This window comes from Sceloporus occidentalis, unplaced genomic scaffold, assembly GCF_023333645.1.
Source record: "Sceloporus occidentalis isolate IW3139 unplaced genomic scaffold, rSceOcc1.0.p SCAF_24, whole genome shotgun sequence".
Lineage (NCBI taxonomy): Eukaryota > Metazoa > Chordata > Lepidosauria > Squamata > Phrynosomatidae > Sceloporus > Sceloporus occidentalis.
The window spans coordinates 12337845-12361447 of NW_028317004.1; the positions used below are offsets into that span (position 1 = coordinate 12337845).

The following is a 23603-nucleotide window of genomic DNA, read 5'->3' on the forward strand; positions in this document are numbered from 1 at the left end:
GGAGTATTGTGCACTTACTGCCTTATAAAAGGTATCATTGATATGACTCAATTGTATTTCTAAATCTAATTCTGTTATTCACCCCTTCTAAATGTTATACTGTAGCCATAGTGATACATGAGTGTGGCAATATTTCGGTAATCATGTGCAATTACAATGCAACCGATGCACTGAAACAGGTTGGCGGCTATACAGCCCCTAAACAATGATTTATATCATCTTCCTTTTGTTGTATAGGAGGTCTTTAAAAGCCTATCTATGCACAGTAACGTACATAATTATTCCCATTAATCAACATGCCATATGATAATACATGGCCTTAATAAATATTACTAATTCCAGTTCAATGAATAAAAGTATTTAATTCAATGATTATATACATAATATTATGAATATTAAAAATGATTATTTTTAGTTTTAGGTATTATTGCAAAGCTTTTAAAATTTCTAGAAGAGAAAATGCAAAATTGTAATTCTGCACTAATTCTCGTACAATACCTGTACTAATCAATTCAATTCATGATATGTCACAGTTCCATATGCTGTGATGCTAAGCCCAGATGACAGACTAATTATATCTCACTGAGCAGGTAATTAATTATTTCACTATATAACATTTAGTTAGGTATAAGAGAATGTGAATACTGACCTCCTTACTATCATGATAATATATTAAACATATCTCTGTAACTGATCTAGTCTTCTTACATTAAGTGTTCATTTTTGTTTCCTAAACAAGCAAAGAGGATAGTGTCCTTTGTGGCAATTGCAGAACAAAAGCAGAAGCAAGTGGTTATGTTGGAGCAGATTAATGTTGGTACTGATTGAACAAAAGTACAGACCAAAGGAATACATAATATCTCTGATCCCAATTCTCATATTGTTGTATTCTCGTCTAATGTATTAATCATGCCTTCCTCTCTTTTCATTTAAGCATTAATAGAGCAATTACTATTGTTAATTTCTGTGATGCTGTATGTAAAAGCTGTCGTCATTTGCGGTTATCATATGTTTAGAACTAATGTTTTGTTCGGATCAAGTATTTCATAAGAAACTGGGACTTGATATGCACTAATGAAGATGTTCCAGCATCTTTGCAGAAATTATTAAACACACAAATGGCATGGCTCAAACATCAACACGACCATTAGCAAGCCGGAGGTCATATGCACTGTAAAATATTGTAGAAATTGGACAGGCACCACAAATGCAGAAGCACAAGCTATCAGCCGTCACACCAATTTCCCAACTTGAGATCTGATTTTATTAACATGGCGGGTCAGTGCGAAACAAGGTATTATACTGAAATCTGTCTGGGCTGCACCCCAAGAGGACGTTGGTTCAATGACTGTGGGCACAGCATGTTTCTACAAGTGTTGCGACAGCATGGGGGAGTGTAGTGTGAACGAGTGTGCGTGAACAAAGAAAAGACATAAAGAAAAAAATAAACAGTGGCAATGTAAATCCTCCAAATAAGTCACAACCCTTGATTCAGTAATGAGTAGAGTGAGGAATGCGTCTCTGTACATTCAATTTACCTACTGACGCTGCGCCTAGTTTAACATGCCTGGTGAAAGGCAGGCTGTGATGTAACTGTATCTGTAATTATCTCAATGATGAAGTCTTCACATGTGAAGCAGAAAAAAGAACAGAGAACCATTCTCCACAGGTAATCAAGAAGACAGCCCTAATCTAAAGCTCAACATAACCAGGATTACTGGTGAGGCAATGTGTCTGTGTGTGTTTTTAATATTGCAAGTTTTGCAATTATAATATAACGATCTGGGCTGTGATAAACATGTGTGAGCATATAACACTTTATATGAATATGTGCAGCTGAAATTCTTTGATTTATATAAGAATCATTCAAAAGGAATTTCCACCAAAAGAAGCATGGGCACAAAATATGGAAAGCAGGAGCTCCATACAATGAAGATCCATGTTCTGTCAATTACAGAACATTACAATAAGTTACGGTCTTTGTGGTAATACTAGTATTGGGGAAATCAACATTCTATTATTACAGAAGGGATGTGAAAGCATTTATATTATGTTTGTTACTAATTTAGAGGTTCCAACATGTTATCGATAGCCAAATATTTTATAGGTCTGTGCTTCAGTTAATTGAAAGAAAACATAACTGTTTACTTGCATAATTGAAAGTCACAAAAAAGATTGTAACTTACTGACTATTATGGAAGACGCAGATTCCAGTGTTATTTTCTTCTTGTATACAAAAAAAAAAACTGTCTGCGCTTCTTACCCTAATAAAGTTGGCAACAAATATATAAACATAATATAAATGAGAGGTTTTGGTTATATGAATTGGCCAAAGCATAATTAAGCTCACCCGCCACGTTAAGGCACACTCTCAATAGGGTGAGAACCTACGATCACCTCCTACATAGTGGGCACACAAAGCAGTTTATACTGCTACCAAAACCTTTGTGTGCCTACTATGTAGGAGGTGAGAGTGCTCAGCTGATGTGCCGGCACCGGAAGTTGTGTACGCGTATTGCGTAGATGTCCCCCGCCGGCCCCGCAAGACACCCGGGAGTCTCCTCTGGTAAGTCTTGGGGGCAGAGGTAAAACGCATCGTGCGGACCATCCGCACGATGCGCTTAGACAACCTCCCGTGCCGGCACCCCCCCCCCGTGGAAAGTGCTGGCAGGGGAGGCTGTCTGAGCGTATCGGGGAGTAGGATGCAGGTCCCCTGCACCGCTGCGGGGGATCTGTATCCTAACTCTGCCCGGCGCCCGGGACTGCATGTCCTGGGCGTCGGGCGCTAGACCCCGAATATAGGCCGCACCCCCACTTTAAGTCTTTAAAAAAAAGTGCGGCCTATATTCGAGCCAATACGGTATATGTCTGTGTATGGGCAGTGTATGGACAGGTGTATGTAAGGGCAGTGTATGTGTATATGTGTGTTTGTAAGCTGGTGTGTACGTGTATATGTGTGTAAAGGAAGGCGTGTGTGAGGGCAGTGTATGTCTATACATGTGTGTGTGGACAGGCATATGTTAGGGAGAGCTGACCCACCCAATCCAAGCAGGCTTTGTATACAACAACCAGCCAATCACTGGTAAGGTACATCGCTTGCCGTGATTGGCTGGTTGTTGTATACTGGGTAGAGGGGTAGTCTTATACGGCGAGTATAGCCCAAACTCTATATTTTAACTGGAAAAGTTGGGGGTCGTCTTATACGCCGGAAAATACGGTACTTCCACTTTCCAATAATACCACTTACAGTTGACTGTGGAATATCTAGCAAGGGTTGACAAAAATCAAAACTGACTTATTGCAAAGGTGGCATCCTATCACAGTACCACTCTTGAATTTACTGAGCTTTTCAGAACGACCCATTTTTTTTTCCCTTCAAATGCAGACTACATGGCTAGGTGCTTGCATCTGATTAAAACACCTGAATTCAATAATTAAGAGGTGTGTCCCAATACTTTTGTCCATACAGTGTATCTTATGGTGTGTGGTGACCAATCAGTTATATCTACCAATGCCAATTAGGGAACATATGCTAGGTCTCAATAAACCTCTTACATACCTTATGATAAACCCCAATATTTACAACAGACAAATTTCACAAATATCTTCTACAACATTGACTCACAAGACACAACATGTACAAGTACATAAACCGAACGTATTATTCCAGTCAGATTTGTTTCCTTTTCTGTATTTTTCTTTTCATTTCAACAAAAAAATAACTATAACAAAGCCTTTATTTAAACTGATTTTTCCAGTTTAAACATTGCTGCTAATTTGAAGAGACATTTAAAAAATACTAACAAATTCTTCTAAGCAATTAACCTATGGCCACTTAATATCTCAATCTAAAATTCTATTTTTTAAAAGGAAAATGAATATTTAGCTAATTTTGTTCAATATAAAATGGTTACAGGTGTTGAGCAAAATGTAGTAAAAACTTAGATGCTTTTTATGCTCCTATTTTATCAAAGCACTCTTTTTTAATTCCTTATAATCAAATAAAGAACTTGTGGTCTTTTAAGTATTTATACTGATTATTGCCTTGAGCATGTCAAATTAAGCTGTGCAAAAGAGACCAACAGTACGAAGCATCCTGGCAACCTGTGGCAGTAAGTAGCAAGGCATCACTGTGTTAGTTCTAGATTAGTGTTTATGCCTGTATGATGCACAGCTTGATCTATAACCATGTAACTGTAAATGTGTTGCCTTAAAAAATCAAACTGTGAATACCTGGAATCTGTAAATGCCTTAAAGGTGCTGTTCTGCTATGCTGCAGAAGTCACCTGCTTCAATATGTGCATGTAAGACAAATTGACAAGATAAAGCGCTGTCTTATGGTTATGGTTAAATTGGTAGAGCCACAAAGCCTCTTCTCTGCCTGTCTCTAAGTAGGAAGTGCTACAGTGGTTCTTTGCATCCTCAGTCTTCCTCTTCTGGGAAAGCATTTCCTGAAAGGATATGCAACCCCTTCCTTTCCTCTTCAGGCAAAGGTCAAATGGGAGGGCTGGGGCTTCTTCACCCCCCTTCAAAAGAGGGGAACCACTGAGGTCAATGGGAGATGGTAGCCAAAGTGCCAGCCTATCTCCCCTACCAATTCACCTACCTCCACTGTGACCTCTTCAGTGTTCCTACAATTTGTGGTTCTATCTTTAATTGATATGGCATTTCTATGAAAAATACATTTGTAACAGTTGAAAAAACAGTTCCCGGTAATAACATAACAGTTAAAATATACATGGGTGCTGTATAAATAAGGCACGAGGGTCACCATTTAGACAAAGCTGATTGAGACATCAGTGACTATACTCCAATTAATGAAGAGCTCCTCCTCTGAACCTACTACTGTTAGGTGCTTCCTTGCCTAAGGACCTGTTCCAGCCCAGAAAACAACACTTCAACTCTCATGGACAACCTTCAACTGTATTTACTTTTAAGAAAATCAGATGTCTTTAGACCACTGACTATCTCCCATAAGGCCAATCAGAGATGCCTTGTTCAAATCTGTGCTATAAAAACCTGGCATTGAAAAGATGTGGCCAGAAAATCAAGAAATAAACACTTGAAAATACATTTCTAATATTATAGGTAACGATGAATATCAGTGATCAAAATGGCAACAGTTTATTCAGTATGCACTCCATGTGGCTCTGATGAGCTTGAAAATAAAAGTTTAACATTTATAGGCATGATTCAATTTTTTTTTTTAAATTACCTTTAGCTTTTTGTTTTTGTATTGTTTTTAGCATATCATTTTTCTTGCAGCCCACTGCCTTATCTCCCCCTATGCATTTACAAATACTGCCTGATTTGACTCAAGAGGAGGGCTGGTAATGGAACACGTGCAGTTGAAGGTTTGGGCCATTGCCCCATGGGGTCCCAGCGTGGCCCTTTAATATGCTCTTTTGTGTTACCACCGTAGGAGAATGCCTACTGTCCAGCAAAGGAGAAAATAATCCTTTGAAAATGCACACTGTAAAACTGTTTGTTTTTTTTTTAGTTTTTTTTAGGGAAATAACGTTTTTTAAATATTTAAAATGATTTAATGATCTAGCTAGTTTATCTTTTTAACCAAAATAAATTAATAATTTTATACCGTATATTTGGCAGAGTCCCAGGAGTGCCATAAAATTCCATAAAATTACCAACAGTAGTAACCAGGCTTTCTATCAACGTTCTCCCCACCCCCAACTGATAAAAAGAAAGAATGCAAAAAAGAAAATAATATAGAAAATACAGCAGCACATGATGTTGATGCATGTGCACCAATTTCTTTCTTATAAGGCTACAAATGTCAGACAAAGGAAACATTATTTCAATAACAGCCAATAGTATCACTTCATAGCTATATATTTACTGTCAATTTTGGAGAATGGAGAGATGTCATCATAATAACAAATGGTACGTGTATCAGAATCGTAACATGTAAGTGTAGTACAGCTATCTGACTACATTTAGCCAGTAATAGGCTGAGAGTGATAAGAGTAGACAAAAACAACATATCAAACTCTAAATACATGCAATGAGCATGTTACTAAAAAACAAAATCTACAAAATGATACAAAAAGTCTTATTTAATCTAAATCTATAACATACTTCTGAAATAATGCTACAAAAATTATGTTCCGTGGCCCCAGAAGAAAAAAAAAAGACCTAACTTCAAAGTCCATCATGAAATCAGAAATCCCATTAAACCTATTATACCGAAGATACTCAAGAAATAATACTATTGCATTCTACAAGAATCCGTTGATGTGAGGGTATAATCCGGTGTATTTACATGTTTCACAAAGGAGATCAATTCTGTTGAAAACAGTTTTTACTAGTGGTGGATTACCACCAAACTATGCTATGCTGTGATTATGTGAAAGAACATAATATCATTAATTAAGCATTGTGATTGTACTGGTATTATGAGGAAAGTAAAAACAGTTAATGGCAGCATCTGCAAACAGCTCCCACGGAATATATGCCACAGGCGGCTCATCATCACACTAAACGGGTCAGGACTTCTGTGTATCACTGTGCTCAGGTGTCAGCTGTTTTGAACTTTTGGGGCTGGAAGTCATATGAGACAGACTAGGATTTGGCCGGACCATTGCATCTTCAAAGGTGCCATCAGAAATAACTGGGCGAGCCATAATAGAAGACATCCACTTACTGATTTCACCTTTTCAAATGTTTTTTTCTCCTTACATTTGTTTAAACAATGAAAGGAGCACCTAAAATTGACTTAATTAGGATTAAAGGAAGGCTATAGTTAAAATATCCATTGTCATTGTATGACGCAAACTGCTTGTTGCTTTTCAGAACATGTCCAGTTCTTTTGTGTCTGAAGGCAACATCCTGCTAACTAAATGTTCAAGACTGTTCGGGGTTCAGGTGACTTGAGAAATACTGCCATTTACCTTACAAAATAATAAAAGTTGTTTATCACTAACATAACATAGGGATGGATGATGCCAATCTAGGTTAGACAATTAGGAGTGAACCCTTTCTTTCTATGAGTATAGAAAGCTTTTAAGAAATTGTAATAAAGCACAAAAGTCAGGAAATAGAAAAAACAATCTGCAAGCAAAAGAATTAAACATGCATAACATGCATAAGGAGAAAACATGACAAGAAAGACTTACATGGCTGTTGAGCAGAGAACTTCTGTGACTTGACAGACCGTCAGACTTTTGCAGCGTCTCAATCGCCATTTCAATCTGATAATAGATGTTATTGGGGGAAAAAGGCGCAAGACAAGATAGCATTAAGAAGCAGAACATTGTTAAAAGATTGCTTAACTGCTTAAGTGACGCAGGCTTGAGCCATGCAGCCCACTCCTCTGGCACTCAAACAGTGAACTTTTACCAAAAGCAACTAGTCAAACAGTGTCAACAACTCCAAAGAAAAATACAAGTAGAAAATCCATGCGTTTCATTATCCCAGCACCCGCCACCAAATCAATGGAAGGAGAAGCCCTTAAAAATGGGTTAAAGGAGTTCCGCAAAACATAAAATATTTTTTTCCTCAAGCATTGATATACCAAATCAGAGAAAAGCAAGACTATGAAGCTGGCCCAACACTTGTTTCCTATTTCTTACTGCTTGCATAATAATATTATCATCAATGTAGGCCCAGGAACATGAATCAGAAAGCTGCTCCAGGATGACAGAAAGGGCATAAAGAAACATCTGTCCCTACTTAAAGTAGATCAATCAGTTTTTCCAAATCCTACATTTTAAAGATCTATACACTAAATGCAGGCATTGTAAACATACAAATTACGTGTAATGATGTTTAGAGATCAAAACAGGCAGTGTGTATGTATAAAAAGCCTACGTAATATTTAAAAAGGTTACCTTAAACCCCTTTCTCAGGGTCTCCATCATTATTTCTCACCATTAAGTTATTTGGCCCTATTGATACATTTTTGGTTGGTTTGGGAATCATTTGTAAGGGTGTAAAGAGGAGAAGGAAGAGGACTTCGAGACATGAGATGATTAGAAAGCTAGTCCAAAGCTTGTATCCAAAGATAAATTCACTGATTGATGAAGAAACAAGCTATTGATGGTATTGATAACTGAATTAAGTTTGGCTGTAACAGTGACAGTTTCCCTTTAACTTTGCTTCTCTCAATATGGACCAAACAATATACGGTATAGTTATTTGGTGACAATATCATAAAAGGTCAGAATAATGTGAAATACACTACATATTTAGAATTGCTTTTAATTTACTTTGAAATCTAGTTACTAAAGACCTAAACACGGTATTCTGTCCAAATAATGCCCACCAGAGATTAGAGTTTGCATTTGGCTTTTAATGTAGAAGCCATATCATTTACATGTTTCTGTCCCACAGATCTAATGTTCATACATGCTTTGCACAATTTCACAAAATGTCTCCCTTTGGAGGCAACATGTCACTCACAAACTTAAAACATCCGGTTCGTGCCATGATGGTAACAAGAAGCTGGGAGAATTGGCTAGATCCATGAGAGTAGCATGTTACTGTAGAGATTGTTATATTAGGAGTTGCACAACTATGATGCAGTGTAGCTAACCATACGATCTCATTGAGCAAGCCAAGTCTCTGCTCGGCACAGCCGGGGAGTAAGGCACAGTTTTTTTTGTATGTGTACGGATTTACATGCTTGCCGGGTTCTTACTGAGCACAAAGTATAGGTCCTCACAGTATTAGCTGCACAGTATTGTCAACTCAATATATCAATGTATACTGTAACTAGGCTATGAATTGGAATGAGGTCTCTGAACTTGTCCATGCACGTAATAATGCGTTTCCATACAGGTACACAGGTACACAGGTAGCCCATAGCAGGCTATGGACATTTCCCCCTGCCTGAACAATTACAACCTCTAAAACGGATAAATTATTCAATTAGCGGCTGCGTTTATAGCACCTGTGTTCCAGATAAACTGAGAGCACAAAGAGTTCTAACACCCTGTCGTCCTGGCCCTGCCATACCTATACAATACAAACTACCGGTAATTCTAAAGACAAAATGTATTCAAATATTGAAGAACCCGTATACCATGCCAATGCGCGACATCTATTATCAGTTATGAGACAAGAGCATTTCATGTAATATCCCCTATTCCAACCAAACTTTTATATAGTCTAAAATGAATGCATTCACCTTGAGCAAGCAATTAATATTCACCGCAATATGCCTTGCACTTTTAGATTCGAAAGACACAACACCAGCAGAAGAAGTGAAAAAAGTGGCTAGCAGAATGCTGTTCCAGTAGTGTCTGATGTGTTATATTATTAATATATATTTATCGCTTTAGCTTAACAGGTGGAAAACTGTGAGAATTGCAGATAATATCCGCTTTTCATGAGCCACCTTACAAGTAATGTGCTTACATATTAATAACATTTGTAACAATTATCATTTAGCTACTCTAATGTTTAAACTATCTTTATTAATACAAACTTAACTTTAAAAACCCTTGAATTCATAAGATGTTGTGCATGTAGCTCCCCAACTGCATCAGAATTCAAGCGGTCAGTAGCACCACTGATATTTAAAAGAGGTCTATATAGAAATAAAACAAACACCCTACAACAGGTAGGATGTGGTGTGCGCATCTGTTTTGGCATAACTAACCCTCAAAGAAATACAATTCAATATATAAGCTGAAGACATTTCTAGTTACTGTATTACAAGTTTAAAATACATGCTTAATCCAAAAAATGCCACTGTGGGCAAAATATTTCCCCATCGCCTCTCCAAAATAACATGCAGCTCTATAATGAAACGTAAGATCGATGACCCTGTAAGGTGGCCTTCTTTGTCCTAGCTATACGGTATTGCTGGTCTAGCAATACTCTGTAGTTGTATAAAGTCCTGATATCTTTTTCAGCAAGGTACATTAAATATATATATTAATTTCCACGTGTATGTCTGGTGGAGCAGAACTCACGTACTACAAGAAAGAAGGTGTCAGGTCTTTTCACCTTCCTTTAGTTCCCAATATATATAATATTTATCTAAGCGACAACAAAGCAATTGACAAGTTGAATACTTAGTGTGCCCCTCTGAATTTAAGTGTGGGGGGGGAGTTGACATCGCTGACGAGAGTCTGCGAGACATTTATGAGTCACCTCTTCTCAGCTTACACTACTTCTGTTTTGACAGAAGACGGTACAGAGGAGGAGAGGAGATTGGGCTAAAGTAATAGGTTTTCAGACAGGTAACTCATTGAGAGTGAAAGGGAGAGGAAATAGGACAGTGTTTGAGAGCATTTTTTAAGAGCTGACAAGGCTTTGCAATGCTTAGCAGCTTGACACTAAAAGGCTGACATTGGAACGCCGCTATGAAGGGTTGATGTTATTTTTAGTATGGCAGAAATAATCACTTCTTCACTGGAAGGTGATCCTTAAGACATGTAAAAATTAGAAGGGTCCTGTCAATCACTACCTTTTAAGGTCTTATAATATTTTCCTTATTTGGCTGATGAATCTTTCACAGCCATCTCTAATTGGGTTGTCAATAGATATGATTTACTGCTCTAGATCTTATATATATATATATATATATATATATATATATAGTATTTTAATTTTGGAATAGTAAAGGTAGCAAGTTATGTTAGTTTCTCATGATTACTTGTAAAGAGACAACTATGCCAAATTTGGAAACTGGATTATTTAAGCACTCAGTCTACAAGAACAGGAGATACACTACCAATAACCTTATTCATCTTGGCTACTTGGATCCTATGATTTATTCTTTCCTCTCAAACGTGTGATTGCAGCAACAGTTATAATGCTGCGATCGGCTCTTATATTACTTATAAAGCATCTCAGTGATTACTATAACTATAAAATGCTCTGCGACAGGGCCCTGTCAGCAATATACCCCTGAAGGGGCAGAGTGATCCTTTTTAGAGATCACTGGCATCTTTGGTACTCATAGATGCAAACTATGTTTAAGGCTATTTCTAAATAACTTGCATTTGGCACACTGGCCTCATGCTACCCATCAATAACACCAGCAATATTTTACAAGATCAATTAAAAACTACTTTGTGGACCTTTACACTAAATGAGATATAACACACCTGCTAGTTTTGTCCTGTAACTTGTTGTTAACTTGGTTATAAGTGTGGTGGAGCCTCTGCATAGACAGCATAACTGTAGAACCTGTCTTGCGAAGCGAAGCAGGCTAAAAGGTTTCAAAAAGCAGCACGGGATGCCACATTCTAAAGAAATTCAATAACAGATGAGAAACAAAGTCATTGACATATATCAGTCTGGAAAGGTTACAAAGCCATTTCTGGGACTCCAGCAAAACTCAAGGAGAGAGGTGTTATCTACAAATGGAGAAAACTTGGAACAGTGGTGAACCTTCCCAGGAATGGCCAGCCTAACAAAATTTCTCCAAAAGTGCACCACAAAAGAACCCAGACTAACATGTAAAGAACTGCAGGCCTCACTAGCCTCAGTTTTGGTTTCCAAAAATGGCATCCAAAAAAATGCCAGCAAAAAGAACACAATGGCTCTTCTCACATTTGCCGAAAAAGATCTTGATGACCCCCAAGGATTATGTGGACTGGTGAGTCAAAACTTTTTCAAAGTTACATCTGGTAAGTGTGTGTGTGTGGGGGGGGGCTGACATTGAATAAGAATTGTTATTTTTTTCCATAATCCTGTACTGTTCCGTGAAATCTCCATTGAAACTAAAATCAATAAAAGTTATTGGAATATTTACACCGATTGCCCCAATATTTTTAATATGGGTTAGTGAAACCAGACCTCCATAGAATATCACTGTACTGCGCTGCGTCTTTGTTCCTCACCCAAGTAAATCTAAACCACGATTAGTGCAAAGTTTAAGGATATACACCCAGTTGGAGTATAGTCTCTGCACAGTATAGTTAATCCAGAGCCAGAACACCCTGTCTAATTGGGTTCTCTGCATGATATGGAATTTAGATGAAAAGCGCCACTCCAGATGTCTTTTTATTGCAAAATTTGTGCAGCGTTATTTTAGATTTTCTCTAACTTTAAAGACTTTCCAGCAGAAGAGTTTGAGACCTAATCTAAGACTATGAAGATAATAACATGAACAAAAAAAATAATATATACGCTGGAACATTTTGAACTAACCCTGGGTGTAATTAGGTTGCAGTGAAATAAGAATGAATATTTATTCAGACATGCATTCACCTATAAAGATTCTTTTTCATTATACCAACAACATGATTCATTTCATTATCAATTTGGAACGTGACCTTTTATATCTAATAATCCTTTATTTAACCTTTTTTTCTGTATAGACATCAGAAAAAAAGCAGAAACGAAATTCAGCATCACAGCATGATCATCATGTAAGAGATCCAGTTCATTTGGGGAATTCTCTATAATTTTAAAAAGTACGCAAATACACCAATTAAATTAAGTGTCTTAAAAGGTGAACTCTTGCTTCTGCATATGAATAAAACGTGCCATAAAAGAAAGCAATCAAGAACACATAGGGAAGACAGAATTGTGTAATTGTTTTAATTCATGGACAGATAATGGGTTTTTCTTGCAATCTACACAATTATATCTAGACTAGTTAGAACACTAAATCAAATTATAACTACACAACGCATAAGAGTAGAGCATTAACTCCTAAGCTGCCAGAGAGAACATTGAGAGGGCTTTCTATAGCTATGTGTTGCTGCTACTTCAAAGATCAAAAAGGTTAAAACGCAGCGAGGGCACATCTATAGAGCAGTGTTTACATATATAACGTGAATATGGTCAGGCATGGTGGGGAATGTAAAAAAAAAAAAAAAAAAAAAAAAAAGGACTACTCAGCTGAAGGTCATGTTTTTCTAGAACAATTCCACATTCATCACAAAACATACTTTATTCTTTTGTTATTGAAACATGTCAGCTAATGTGTTTTCCTCAATGCATGAATACCGCAGTTCCCATCATAAATGTCCAACTATACAGATTTAAAAAAGGAAAACAATCTGCTAAGCATCACACTAATATGGCTTATTTTCCAATGGTGGCAAAAATGTTTTCTTGATCCTCCGCCAGCTCACACTACCGATTGGGACCACACTGCATGTGTTGTACCTGTTATGCTACAAATTAAGCATACCTGCAAGTATAAACATACCGGTACAGCCCTAGAGCCATTAACAGGCAAGGCAAGAACCATTCTTGGAAGACAATATATGGGTCTTGAAATCTAGCCAAGCTTCAGATCTAAAGTCTTTAGTTTTTACCAAGTACCACAAGTACCACCCATCCCCAATATCAACCTTTCGCAAAATAATAAATAGGTAACCCTTATAGCATCAGTTCCCCATGACAATTTTTTTAAAAAGTATAAACCAATGTACTTCTTTTACAAAACCCTGTTGTAATATAATCTAGAACATAGGGATGATTGGATGCACCGTTAGATAGATAAGTAGATAAAGAGCAAAATGACAAGGGCACGATTTAGTTAAAATTGCTCAATATCTGGAACATCTGGTTGTTTTCCTGATGACTGATATAACTAGCACTGTACATTAACTGTACATTTTGGAAATTCCTGTCCAATCATGTACTTACTGTTGCTGGAGAGGCTCTGGTTGTGTGACTCACAGAGTGGCCTGAGTTTTCCATGGAGTTACCAATCAGGTAGGTTCCACCAGTACTGCTGATGATTTGTCCTCCAGTGACGCCCATCTGAATTGTCCCTGTACCGACCATGCTGTGGGATGAGACCACTGTAGTAACCTGTGCAGATCCACCCTGGGTATCAAAGTAACTTCCTCCAGTGTTTTGGCTGTACATCTGGGCTTCTGTATAAGGGTATGTTGTTGTCCGACTTGAAAGAAAGAAAAAAAAATGTCAACAATTCAGAGATTGTTATCCGGGCATCAAAACACAGTATAAAATTGTGAGTTTTTTATGTAATATAAATGTCTCATACCTGAAACTGATTGAATCAAAAGATGCAATGAAGGGTTCAGAAGTTGCTGAAAATCAAAACACTTGATTTTATGGGGCATGACCCCTTTAATAAATGAGGTTTATTAAGATTGTAGACTTGCAAGCAGGGCTCTCTCCACCTAATGTATTGGTTTGTCTGTCTGTCAATTCTAGTCTTGTCATACCCAATGAATACATGTATTGTAAGAAGCCCTGCGTAAAATTATTGGCGCTATAAGATAATAATAATAATAATAATGAACATAATACAACAGTGATATTTCTAAGGTTAGTATAATAGTATATGAATGCTCTTATGTACTAATAAACAGGGGAAAGACTGTAAATTAATTCATTCTGTTGGGCAATTTAGTTACATCATGTTCCTGCATTTTTTCTTCCACCTGAATCATGTTCACTGTACCCGTTCATTAACTTATCGTTAATTGAAATACTCATCTTATGTAATGTTTAAATGAAGAGCGACAAAGTTTCCATTATTTCGCCAGACATCATTTAGACACCAGTTTAAATCTGCACAGCCTGTCACAAAAGCAAGCAACTGATCTGATAAGTGTTCTTTTACACAAGGTGCCAAATTACGTCATGAAAATTGTATCTGTAAATTGAAGAATTATTTTTCATCTCCTTACACATTTTTTTTAGTTCCATTTTTATACAGTAGAGTGTTTTATGTATTCTTTGCACTGTTTCTTATTGAGACAAATGTTTTGGAAGCTTACGAGATATTAGTTCATACTGTTGAACCATGCTCAATGCAAATAAGACTCTCTTACAGCATGCAGGAAGTCCTCACACAGGTCCATACGGGCATTAGAAAGGGCCAAAGTTCCAGGAGGACAAAGGGCATCAGCTTGGCTCCCACCCATCCCTTTTTGATAAGCCAGGCCAGCTTTAATAAAAATATAATCATGCTCAGAGCCGGCCTTAGGTGTTCTGGCGCCCTGTGCGAACTACTCCTCTGGCGCCCCCCCCCACCCCTTCAAACTACCCCCCCCTCTGTCCCTTCAAACTACCCCCCTCTGTCCCTTCAAACTAGCCCCTCTCTGCCCCTTCAAACTACCCCCCCTCTGTCCCTTCAAACTACCCCCCCTGCCCCTTCAAACTACCCCCCCCTCTGCCCCTTCAAACTACCCCCCCCTGCCCCTTCAAACTACCCCCCCTCTGCCCCTTCAAACTACCCCCCCTCTGCCCCTTCAAACTACCCCCCCTGCCCCTTCAAACTACCCCCCCCTGCCCCTTCAAACTACCCCCCCTGCCCCTTCAAACTACCCCCCCCTGCCCCTTCAAACTACCCCCCCCTGCCCCTTCAAACTACCCCCCCCTGCCCCTTCAAACTACCCCCCCCCTGCCCCTTCAAACTACCCCCCCCCTGCCCCTACTTCTCCTTATCCTAACTTACCTTGAGGAGTCCTGCCAGCATCTCATGACTATTCCGGCGCTCAACATGAGATGCCGGCACCGCGACGGAGTCACGGAGAGTAAGGGGCGTCGAGCGGTTGCTGAGAGCTTCACGAGCAACCGCTCGGCGCCCCTGCCCGGGTCATAAATGAAAACATTGGGGGTTTTTTTTGTTTGTTTTAACTTTATTTAACATCCTCCATGTTAAATAAAGTTAAAAAAACTTTATTTAACATGGAGGATTTTAAATAAAGTTAAAAAAACAACAACAAAAAAACCCCGATGTTTTAATCTAGGTCCAGAGGGAGCGGCAGCGGACCCCACAGCGGCGGCGGCGGCGGACCGGGAGGCGGCGCCCCCTGCAGTGTGGCGCCCTGTGCGGTCGCACAGGTCGCACACCCCAAAGGCCGGCCCTGATCATGCTTCTCAACAATGCCTTGCTAAATGGTTTTGCTGGTTTTCTGGAGTAGACATACCTAGAACATTGTTACATCTGTAACAATGCAATAGAACATTTGGTGAAAAAAGCCCAAAGATTATGAGTTTGAGTCAGCTCTGGCCTAAAATGAAGATTGTTTGACTCTCAGCTATCCTAATTGATCCAGATTACATTTTAATGTGGCACTCTGCAATGTTTTATGATGAAATTTGACATTAAAAGAAGCTTCATTGTGCTAGAGATCCGAGAATAAAAGTCCCCGAACCATAATTAAATACTCGTTTGAATCATAATTGAAAGCCATAACTGCATTCCCTTCTGCTTTATTATTACATTACAGCTGACATCCTCTGTTAATTTCCATAACTCCAGTCACAATTAGGAGAAGAGCTTTGAGGTGTGATACAAAAGAAGACAGACCTAAGCTCCTGACATATTATGTTGTATACTATAGAGAATGGATTTATTAATCTCTGTGTTTTGATACAATCTCTCTCTATCCCTGAATCTATAAATTGTAATTGCAGAAGACATGACCCTTCTACATGGATCACTAACGCATCAAAGCAGTGTGTGCAGTGAAGCTTTACATGATCCTTGTGTAGGATTTCCACTTGACCTCTTTCTTGTTCATTAGTAATTCACCTGAATTATCTGCTAGATTTAAAGGGAAAGTGTACCTAAAATAGCAGTTAGTTTTGGAAAAATATTATTGGGATGTTAAAAAATGTTCAGAGAACCAGCATTCAGCCACCACCGAAGGCAAGACTCAATATGCAATGCGCAGTGCCCCCTTTTAACCTAAGACATAGGTAAAAAGGGGAACACTGAGATTCCACTCATAGAAATTCAAGCTATCATTAGCTCATTTCCTGTAACAGGAGATCTCTAGACCATAACTTCTCCCTCTGTGTTTCATCTCCGATTAACCCTTTGCCTCTTGGCATCAGATCCAATACCAGTCAGATCTGAGCACAAGGAAGAAGAGGCAGTAAGGGTTAACCCCCCTCCAACCAAGAATAGCCTTTGTCAGGTTTTTTGCCTTGAGGAAAGCTCACACCTTGAAACCTTGGATGAGCACTAAATATAATATATATATATATAGTATGCTTAATGTGGGTATTAGATATAGATGGCTCCCCCACACTGAACACCACCAAGTTTAGTGGCCTTATACACACCCATTCTCTCGATGGTCAAAGAACCAAAAGTACGAAAGGGACTGGAAAGCAATCAAGGATTATTCCAATAATTTATTAGATTTACAATGATCAATGTCTGTTCTGCTGTGAGTGTCTAACCAGCCAATCAAATCACTATTGTGCAACGATGCAGGTTCTGCTAAGCTACGTGATTACGAAGTAAAGCTGGTAACATTTTCTTTACATTTTATTTTCTACCCAAGGTTAGTAAATCAGTATACCTGCAATCATGCTGTAAACTTACATTGCTCCATTTGTGTAGACGGTATCACTTCCTTCAACGTATTGGACTTGTGCTGGGTACACATGCTGCACTTGTTGGACTGTCTGTACCTGCTGAACCAAAAACATCATTAAGTGTGTTGTTATGTCTATGGTATGTATTCATCAACTCAGGCGTTTGCATGGGAGTTAAACACCCTGACTACACTATGCATTATGAAGCACTCGGCCCAGTAAGCTTCTTCTTACAGTAGAAAGCTTCTTTTTTATGGGGTAGGTCTTTTTTAAAACATTGCAAAGTTGGACGAAACGATCAACTGGCCTCCAAACCCTTTGCTTAGTGAATACAATCCTCTACTTGAATCGCTGTGTATTGAAAACATCCAAAGCATCCATGTGGTGTAAAGAAGGGACTGAAGTTTAAGAAAATGCACATGCATTTAAGTTAACCTTTCTCAAGGTCATTTTCTATTTCTATTAACCCGGAGTAAGTGGTTACATTTTTCCTAAATGGATTTATACTCTGCAGTCCTCTAGATGCGGTATGATTCATTCTTGTTACTTTGTTAATTCAAGCTAACATCTGTTAGCATGCTATGAAAGATGTGAATCCTTTATCTTTATAGATCTTACTGTGAGGAAACAAGGGTGTTTCAAGAGGATTTAGAATATCAGTATAATGAGTCCTAAAATGTGAAGAATTAAAAAGAAAGCACTTCCAGCTCACCATCAACCCCAATCATACATTTAAGAGCAGCTTGTAGAAACCCTCTATATGATTTTCTAAATCATTTAAAATAATTTTTTTCAAATATTTTTTTGGATGATGTTGTTATTCTAGATCCCATAGCCATATGTGTGTAATCCCGACTGGTTGTCTCTCTAAATAGTTACTGGGATATGCTTGTACATTTGGATTAACAATAGTTTTTTTTTGTTTTTTTTTACCCTTTACACAACTCAACGGACAAGGTTCCAAGTAATTTTAGGTTTTCTTTTGTAGTTTCAGACTCTTAACTTGTACATAAAAGTACCCAAATGTTTTTAACATTTTAAGTAGATACAAGGGATTTAGTTGAGGTGAAGGTAACACCACATGGGAAGCAGAGAAGTTTTGGGTAACTAAATTCTTCAGATTAATTTCTCACCTTCAGTTGAAGCCTTAGTAAGTAGTAACTCAATGCTAGCAGATCCATTTAAATGTACATATATCCCACATATATCCCTGATATATCCCTGCTTGGCAGTCTCTAAAGACAGGAGGGGTTACTGAATTACAATAAATCTTGTAGTCTTACATTAGCTGCTGGACCAAATCATTACAAAAGGCTGTGGGTGGCCCTCTTAATCCATGTTCTCGCGTGCAGAACTAATAATTTCTAGTTCCTCTTCTCAAGGCCCTCAACAGGTTTCTTTGATACATGGTACTTAGTGACGCATAATGTTTAGCGATTTAATGTAAATTAAACAAATCCAAAAACAAAGCAGGGTGTCAGGCCCAAAAAACTCCATTGGACAACCATGACGTGCCATACAAGGAGAAAGAAAACACAACATTAAGGGAACACTAAGGTACATCAGATGCCTTCTGACTTCATTAAACCATATTTAATACCACAGCATTACTGACACAACGGCAATGAACCTTAAGGAACCCTTTTCCATGTCTACCGTAAATTTATTGAAATTCCAATGGAATATCATCAGAGGAAAGTCTTGACAAATTCAGGAGCAACACAGCCATAGTTATTAAAACATTAATATTGGCTACTACGTTTTGTGATCATTTATACTGAAGTCTTATGTCTATGGGTATAGCCTTATTTTGCTTAAAAATTAGAAACAGGCTCCAAAATGACCAAATAACAGTTTTGCATATGATATAGATGTGTACTGATCTACATAGGTCTCCATTCCAGTGGTGGATTACATGTTAGGCCCTAGGGGTCTTAATCTGGCACGGCTCCGTTTGAAATTGTATCGGTATATGTAGGGAACCCTAGAGGAGTTCCTCAAAAAATACAGGTGGAGACCGGAACGCAGGAAGCAGGCTGAGGAACAGGAGCCGGGTCTGGTATAGGAGGGGTTAATCTTGAGCAAGCCGGGTCTGGTACACAAAGGGTCAATCTCATACAAGCCGGGTCTGGTACACAAAGGGTCAATCTCATACAAGCCAGGTCTGGTACACAAGGGTCAATCTCATACAAGCCGGGTCTGGTACACGAGAGGTTAAATCAGGAACGAAAGGAGAGAAACTCACGAACTGCACAGCACAATAACTGAGCACTGAATGAGTCTCACTGCTCAGTTTTTGAATTGCCCGCTCGTGAACGCCACGGCTACGTGCGTGACGTCACTCAGGCGCGTTCCCCGCCGTCCGCAGCGGGGAACGCATAAAGTTTTGTTGTGACGCGCGCGCGTCTAGTAGCTGGCGTGCCGCGAATGGAGGAGACGGCGCAGGACCTGCCGGACCGGACGGGCGGGCGTCCCGGTAGGTGCCGAACCCCGGGACCCTTAGAGCATATTGTCAGAAACTTGTCGCATAACTTCCATTGTTCCTTGATATAAATTTATTTTGTGGAAAAGGTCAATTCTCAGAATGCTTACCAAGATTGTGATCTTAGCTAAAATTGTGTACTAATCCAGTTTGACATGTTTTTTTTTGTTTTGTTAGATTTCTGGAGCATTCCACGGGCATTGTGCAGGAGTTCTAAAACCCAAGCATGCTAATTATATTGTTCAACTTCGTTATATTTTTTTTTAATGTATCATTGTTCGCTAGTAAGTTATGCTGCATAATTATACCTGCAGTGAGGAACCACTAGTTGTAGCATATTCAAACATTTAAAGAGAAGGGGGAAAAAATGAAATCTGCAAGACAAAATAAAAATCATGCTTCCTTGGGTGCTCAAGTGTGGGAGGCAAAATTATTAGTAATTATGCACATAAAGTACACCTAATATGACAGGATGTCCCATGGGGAAAATGATCTGAGATAAATAATCAATTGTTTGGTGAGCAAATTACATTATTAAGCAGGAAATCGAGCGAGTATGTGTAGGACAGAGGTTTTATCATGGACAGGTAGAAACAATCTAGAAATCAAGGGAAAGAGATTTGTTCGGCACCTTCTGGGAAGTCTAAGATCATATAATTTATGTTACTATTGGACAAAAGAGCCCTAATGCATAGTTGCCAAAATTTGATAAAAATTTCCAGGAACACTTTCCAGTATCAATTGTTTTTTTAAAAAAATTGGCCACACCCATTGCCTTAAAGAATCCACCCACTCCACATAATTAGCATAACTTTGCTCCGCCTGGTTATTATGGTGCCAATTACAGTGAAGGAAAAATTATTTTATCCCCCGCTGTTTTTCTACGTTTGCCCACTGACAAAGACATGATCAGTCTATAATTTTAATGGTGGGTTTATTTGAAGCGTGAGAGACAGAATAACAACAAAAAATCCTGAATAATGCAAATGCAAATAAGTTATAAATTGATTTGCATTTTACTCAGTGAAATAAGTATTGGACCCCTTTGCAAAACATGACTTAGTACTTGGTGGCAAAACCCTTGTTGGCAATCACAGCGGTCAGACGTTTCTTGTAGTTGGCCGGCAGGTTTGCACACATCTCAGGAGGGATTTTGTCCCACTCCTCTTTGCAGATCCTCTCCAAGTCATTGAGGTTTCGAGGCTGACGTTTGGCAACTCGAACCTTCAGCTCCCTCCTCAGATTTTCTATGGGATTAAATGTATTAAATGTCCAAAATGTATTATCGTATGACTTGGCCACTGTCTATTTTACAAAATAAAATGTCCCCATCTAATACAAATGAGTTTTCATACTATTCAATTATTACCTGCTTAGCAATAGAAACAGAACTAGTGATATTCACTTGACTGGCATAATAGACATCTCCATATTTGTAACGAGTCCTTACGGAATGCTGATCATCAAGCATATAGATTGATGTGGAAAAATAGCTAAAATGTCCCAAAAGGTCACTGAATGATAGAAGCAATGAATGGCTGCAAGGCTTTGCTGGTCCTTTCTACGTGTTAGCATAAGTCTTCAACTTCGGGCCATTACTACTTGTGGCAGAAAGCAATGCCTTGAGACTTTTTTGAAATACTAAAAAGAATGGGTCCAAGTACTAACCCCTGATATACACCACTAGTAACAATACTTTCCTTTAAATATGAACCATAATCACAACCTTCCATCTCTTCTCTCTTTCTTAGCTGTTGTCCTATCCATTTAGAAATGGATAAGGCAAACAATGTAATTTATTTATGAGTCTTCTACAAGGGACAGTAACCAACTGCTTCTCTGTGGTCTGTTATTTTAGTGACCCTGTATAAAAGACGAGACTGATATTGCAAATGTCTTACAATCAGATACTTAACGATTCTTTTTCACATCTTCAGTTATATTTATGAGAAGCGGTTTACAATCGTCTGGAACTACCTGTGCCAACGGTGACTAATTAAATAACCCTGCAAGCAGTTTTGCAAATTTAGGGGCATCCCTTTAGGCGACACTGATTTATCTGTCCTTTTTCTGACTGAGGTCCTTTACATTCCATTTACAGACGGCGTTAAAAGGCAAGACGGAGTGGAAAAAACTGTACCTGAGGACTTACTTAGCAACTACATGGACATGAATTTTAAATGGCATGAGCCAAGAGTCCCATTCCACTTATAATGTCATTTGTTTAATAACATGACCCTCATTTTTGTACCATGATACGGCTAGGAAAGGCAGTTGAGTTCTCACGCAAGAACAAGCTGCGCATAACAACTGCGAAAATAAATGCTACCAAAAAGCACATGACAGCTCAGCTTTGCAAGGTCACAAAAAGAGCCACCAGAGGCTAACCCCCCCCCCCCATAAAATAATACACAAGATCTCCGTGACAAGGCTTAAAATTGATTAGAGCAATCAAGGTGTTGTTATAGTTCATACCCATCTATCAGTCCCTTCCCAGACACTAGGAAATGCCACACTATTGGATTTCTGGGCAGTGATAAGCAGCATTCTTTGTCAATACTGACAGCACAGAAAATGATTTATGTGACAGCGCTTCTATGTATCTCTGACCACCATTCAGGCTGAATGCACGTGATTTGAATGTCTGACTGAACAGTGGTACAGTCTAGTTAGCAGAACCTTGCATTCACAAGATGACCATGATGGCAGGATGAAGTAAACACAGGAAACAATGGCTGCCAGCATTGCCAACAAGGTATGAATCCAATGGTTTGTCTGCACCCTGCCAATACACGGAGTACAGAAACATCACTGCTCAGTGCCACGGTCAGTCTAATGAAACCAGCCAACCCGATCTGGAAAGCAAAGGAAATAGAGCTAGAGCAACAGAATTCAATCACATTAAGGAATAAGGTCATAACAAACAAAGCTTTGATCCAGGGACTGTAAATGATGATATCTCAGGCCCTGGCAGTGTGCGGACTACAAAGCCACTTAGCGCACTGCAAGATAAATGCAGAGGGAAAAAAAACACTTACAAGGACATTAACTGTTAAAAAACAAAATGGTACAGTAATCATAGGCAAAGGAAGCCTTTTAACTTACATTCAATACATAAGCAATGACATACATTGATATTTATTATTTTCAAATATCCAGATTGTTCTTCTCTTACTTCTTTACGGTACTCATCTTTGCGTCGATGCCGTGATTCCAAACCAAGTGCATACACCAATTGTATGCTGTGATTGGCTCACTAAGCATGTACTAAACCAATACTTGCTTTGGTAAAATGATTGACAGGCATCTTGGGTATCTAACACACTTGGTTGGACTGGAGAGATACTATGCAGTATCCCTTTCAGAATGTCTAAAAAACATTCTGGCACTGGCATATGTTATCATCAACACAGGTACATACAGACAGTTTTAATAGGCTTAAAAACAGGCTGCAATTTTGACACTTGGCATGTAGTGCTTTGAACTGACCCATACAAAAACCCATACAAAGGTCGTATATGAACTCACTTGTTGCACTGGTACCTGCTGTACAACCTGGGTGGGAACCGCTGCCTGACCAGCCACAGACGTCTGCAAAGTCACTGTGGAACCCGTGTCCGACACAGTCTCGGACGTCTGCATTGTAGTTTCTGTAATTAAAAAAAATGACTTAAATTATTATTGTGATCACAGCAAAATACAAGCTTTGTGAAGCAAACACGTAAAATAGCGCTGTAATCGCTACACTGGACTTTGATAGACTAAAAGTAGACCACAAGCCTGAAGCTTGAAGGTGGCCAAAGGTTTCAGATAGGAAAAACCTTCACTCATCTACCAAAGAACATTGGAGGAGGGTATGTTTGTCTGGACTTATCCTCTTTTA

The 23603-nt window shown here is 38.7% G+C and overlaps 1 protein-coding gene across 1 annotated transcript in view; it reads right to left on the reverse strand.

Moving 5' to 3' along the window:
• LOC149300637 (transcription factor RFX3) overlaps window positions 1-23362 on the reverse strand; it is a 48985-nt gene extending 25623 nt beyond the window's left edge. Inside the window, exons 1-5 of the mRNA XM_089485065.1 lie at window positions 23249-23362; window positions 22994-23002; window positions 17246-17337; window positions 13576-13834; window positions 7134-7208 (exon numbers count right to left, since the gene is read on the reverse strand). Coding sequence (XP_089341191.1) covers window positions 7134-7208; window positions 13576-13834; window positions 17246-17337; window positions 22994-23002; window positions 23249-23362 — 549 coding nt within the window. The remainder of the gene's footprint in view (window positions 1-7133; window positions 7209-13575; window positions 13835-17245; window positions 17338-22993; window positions 23003-23248) is intronic.
• Between the last annotated feature and the right edge of the window lie 241 nt (window positions 23363-23603).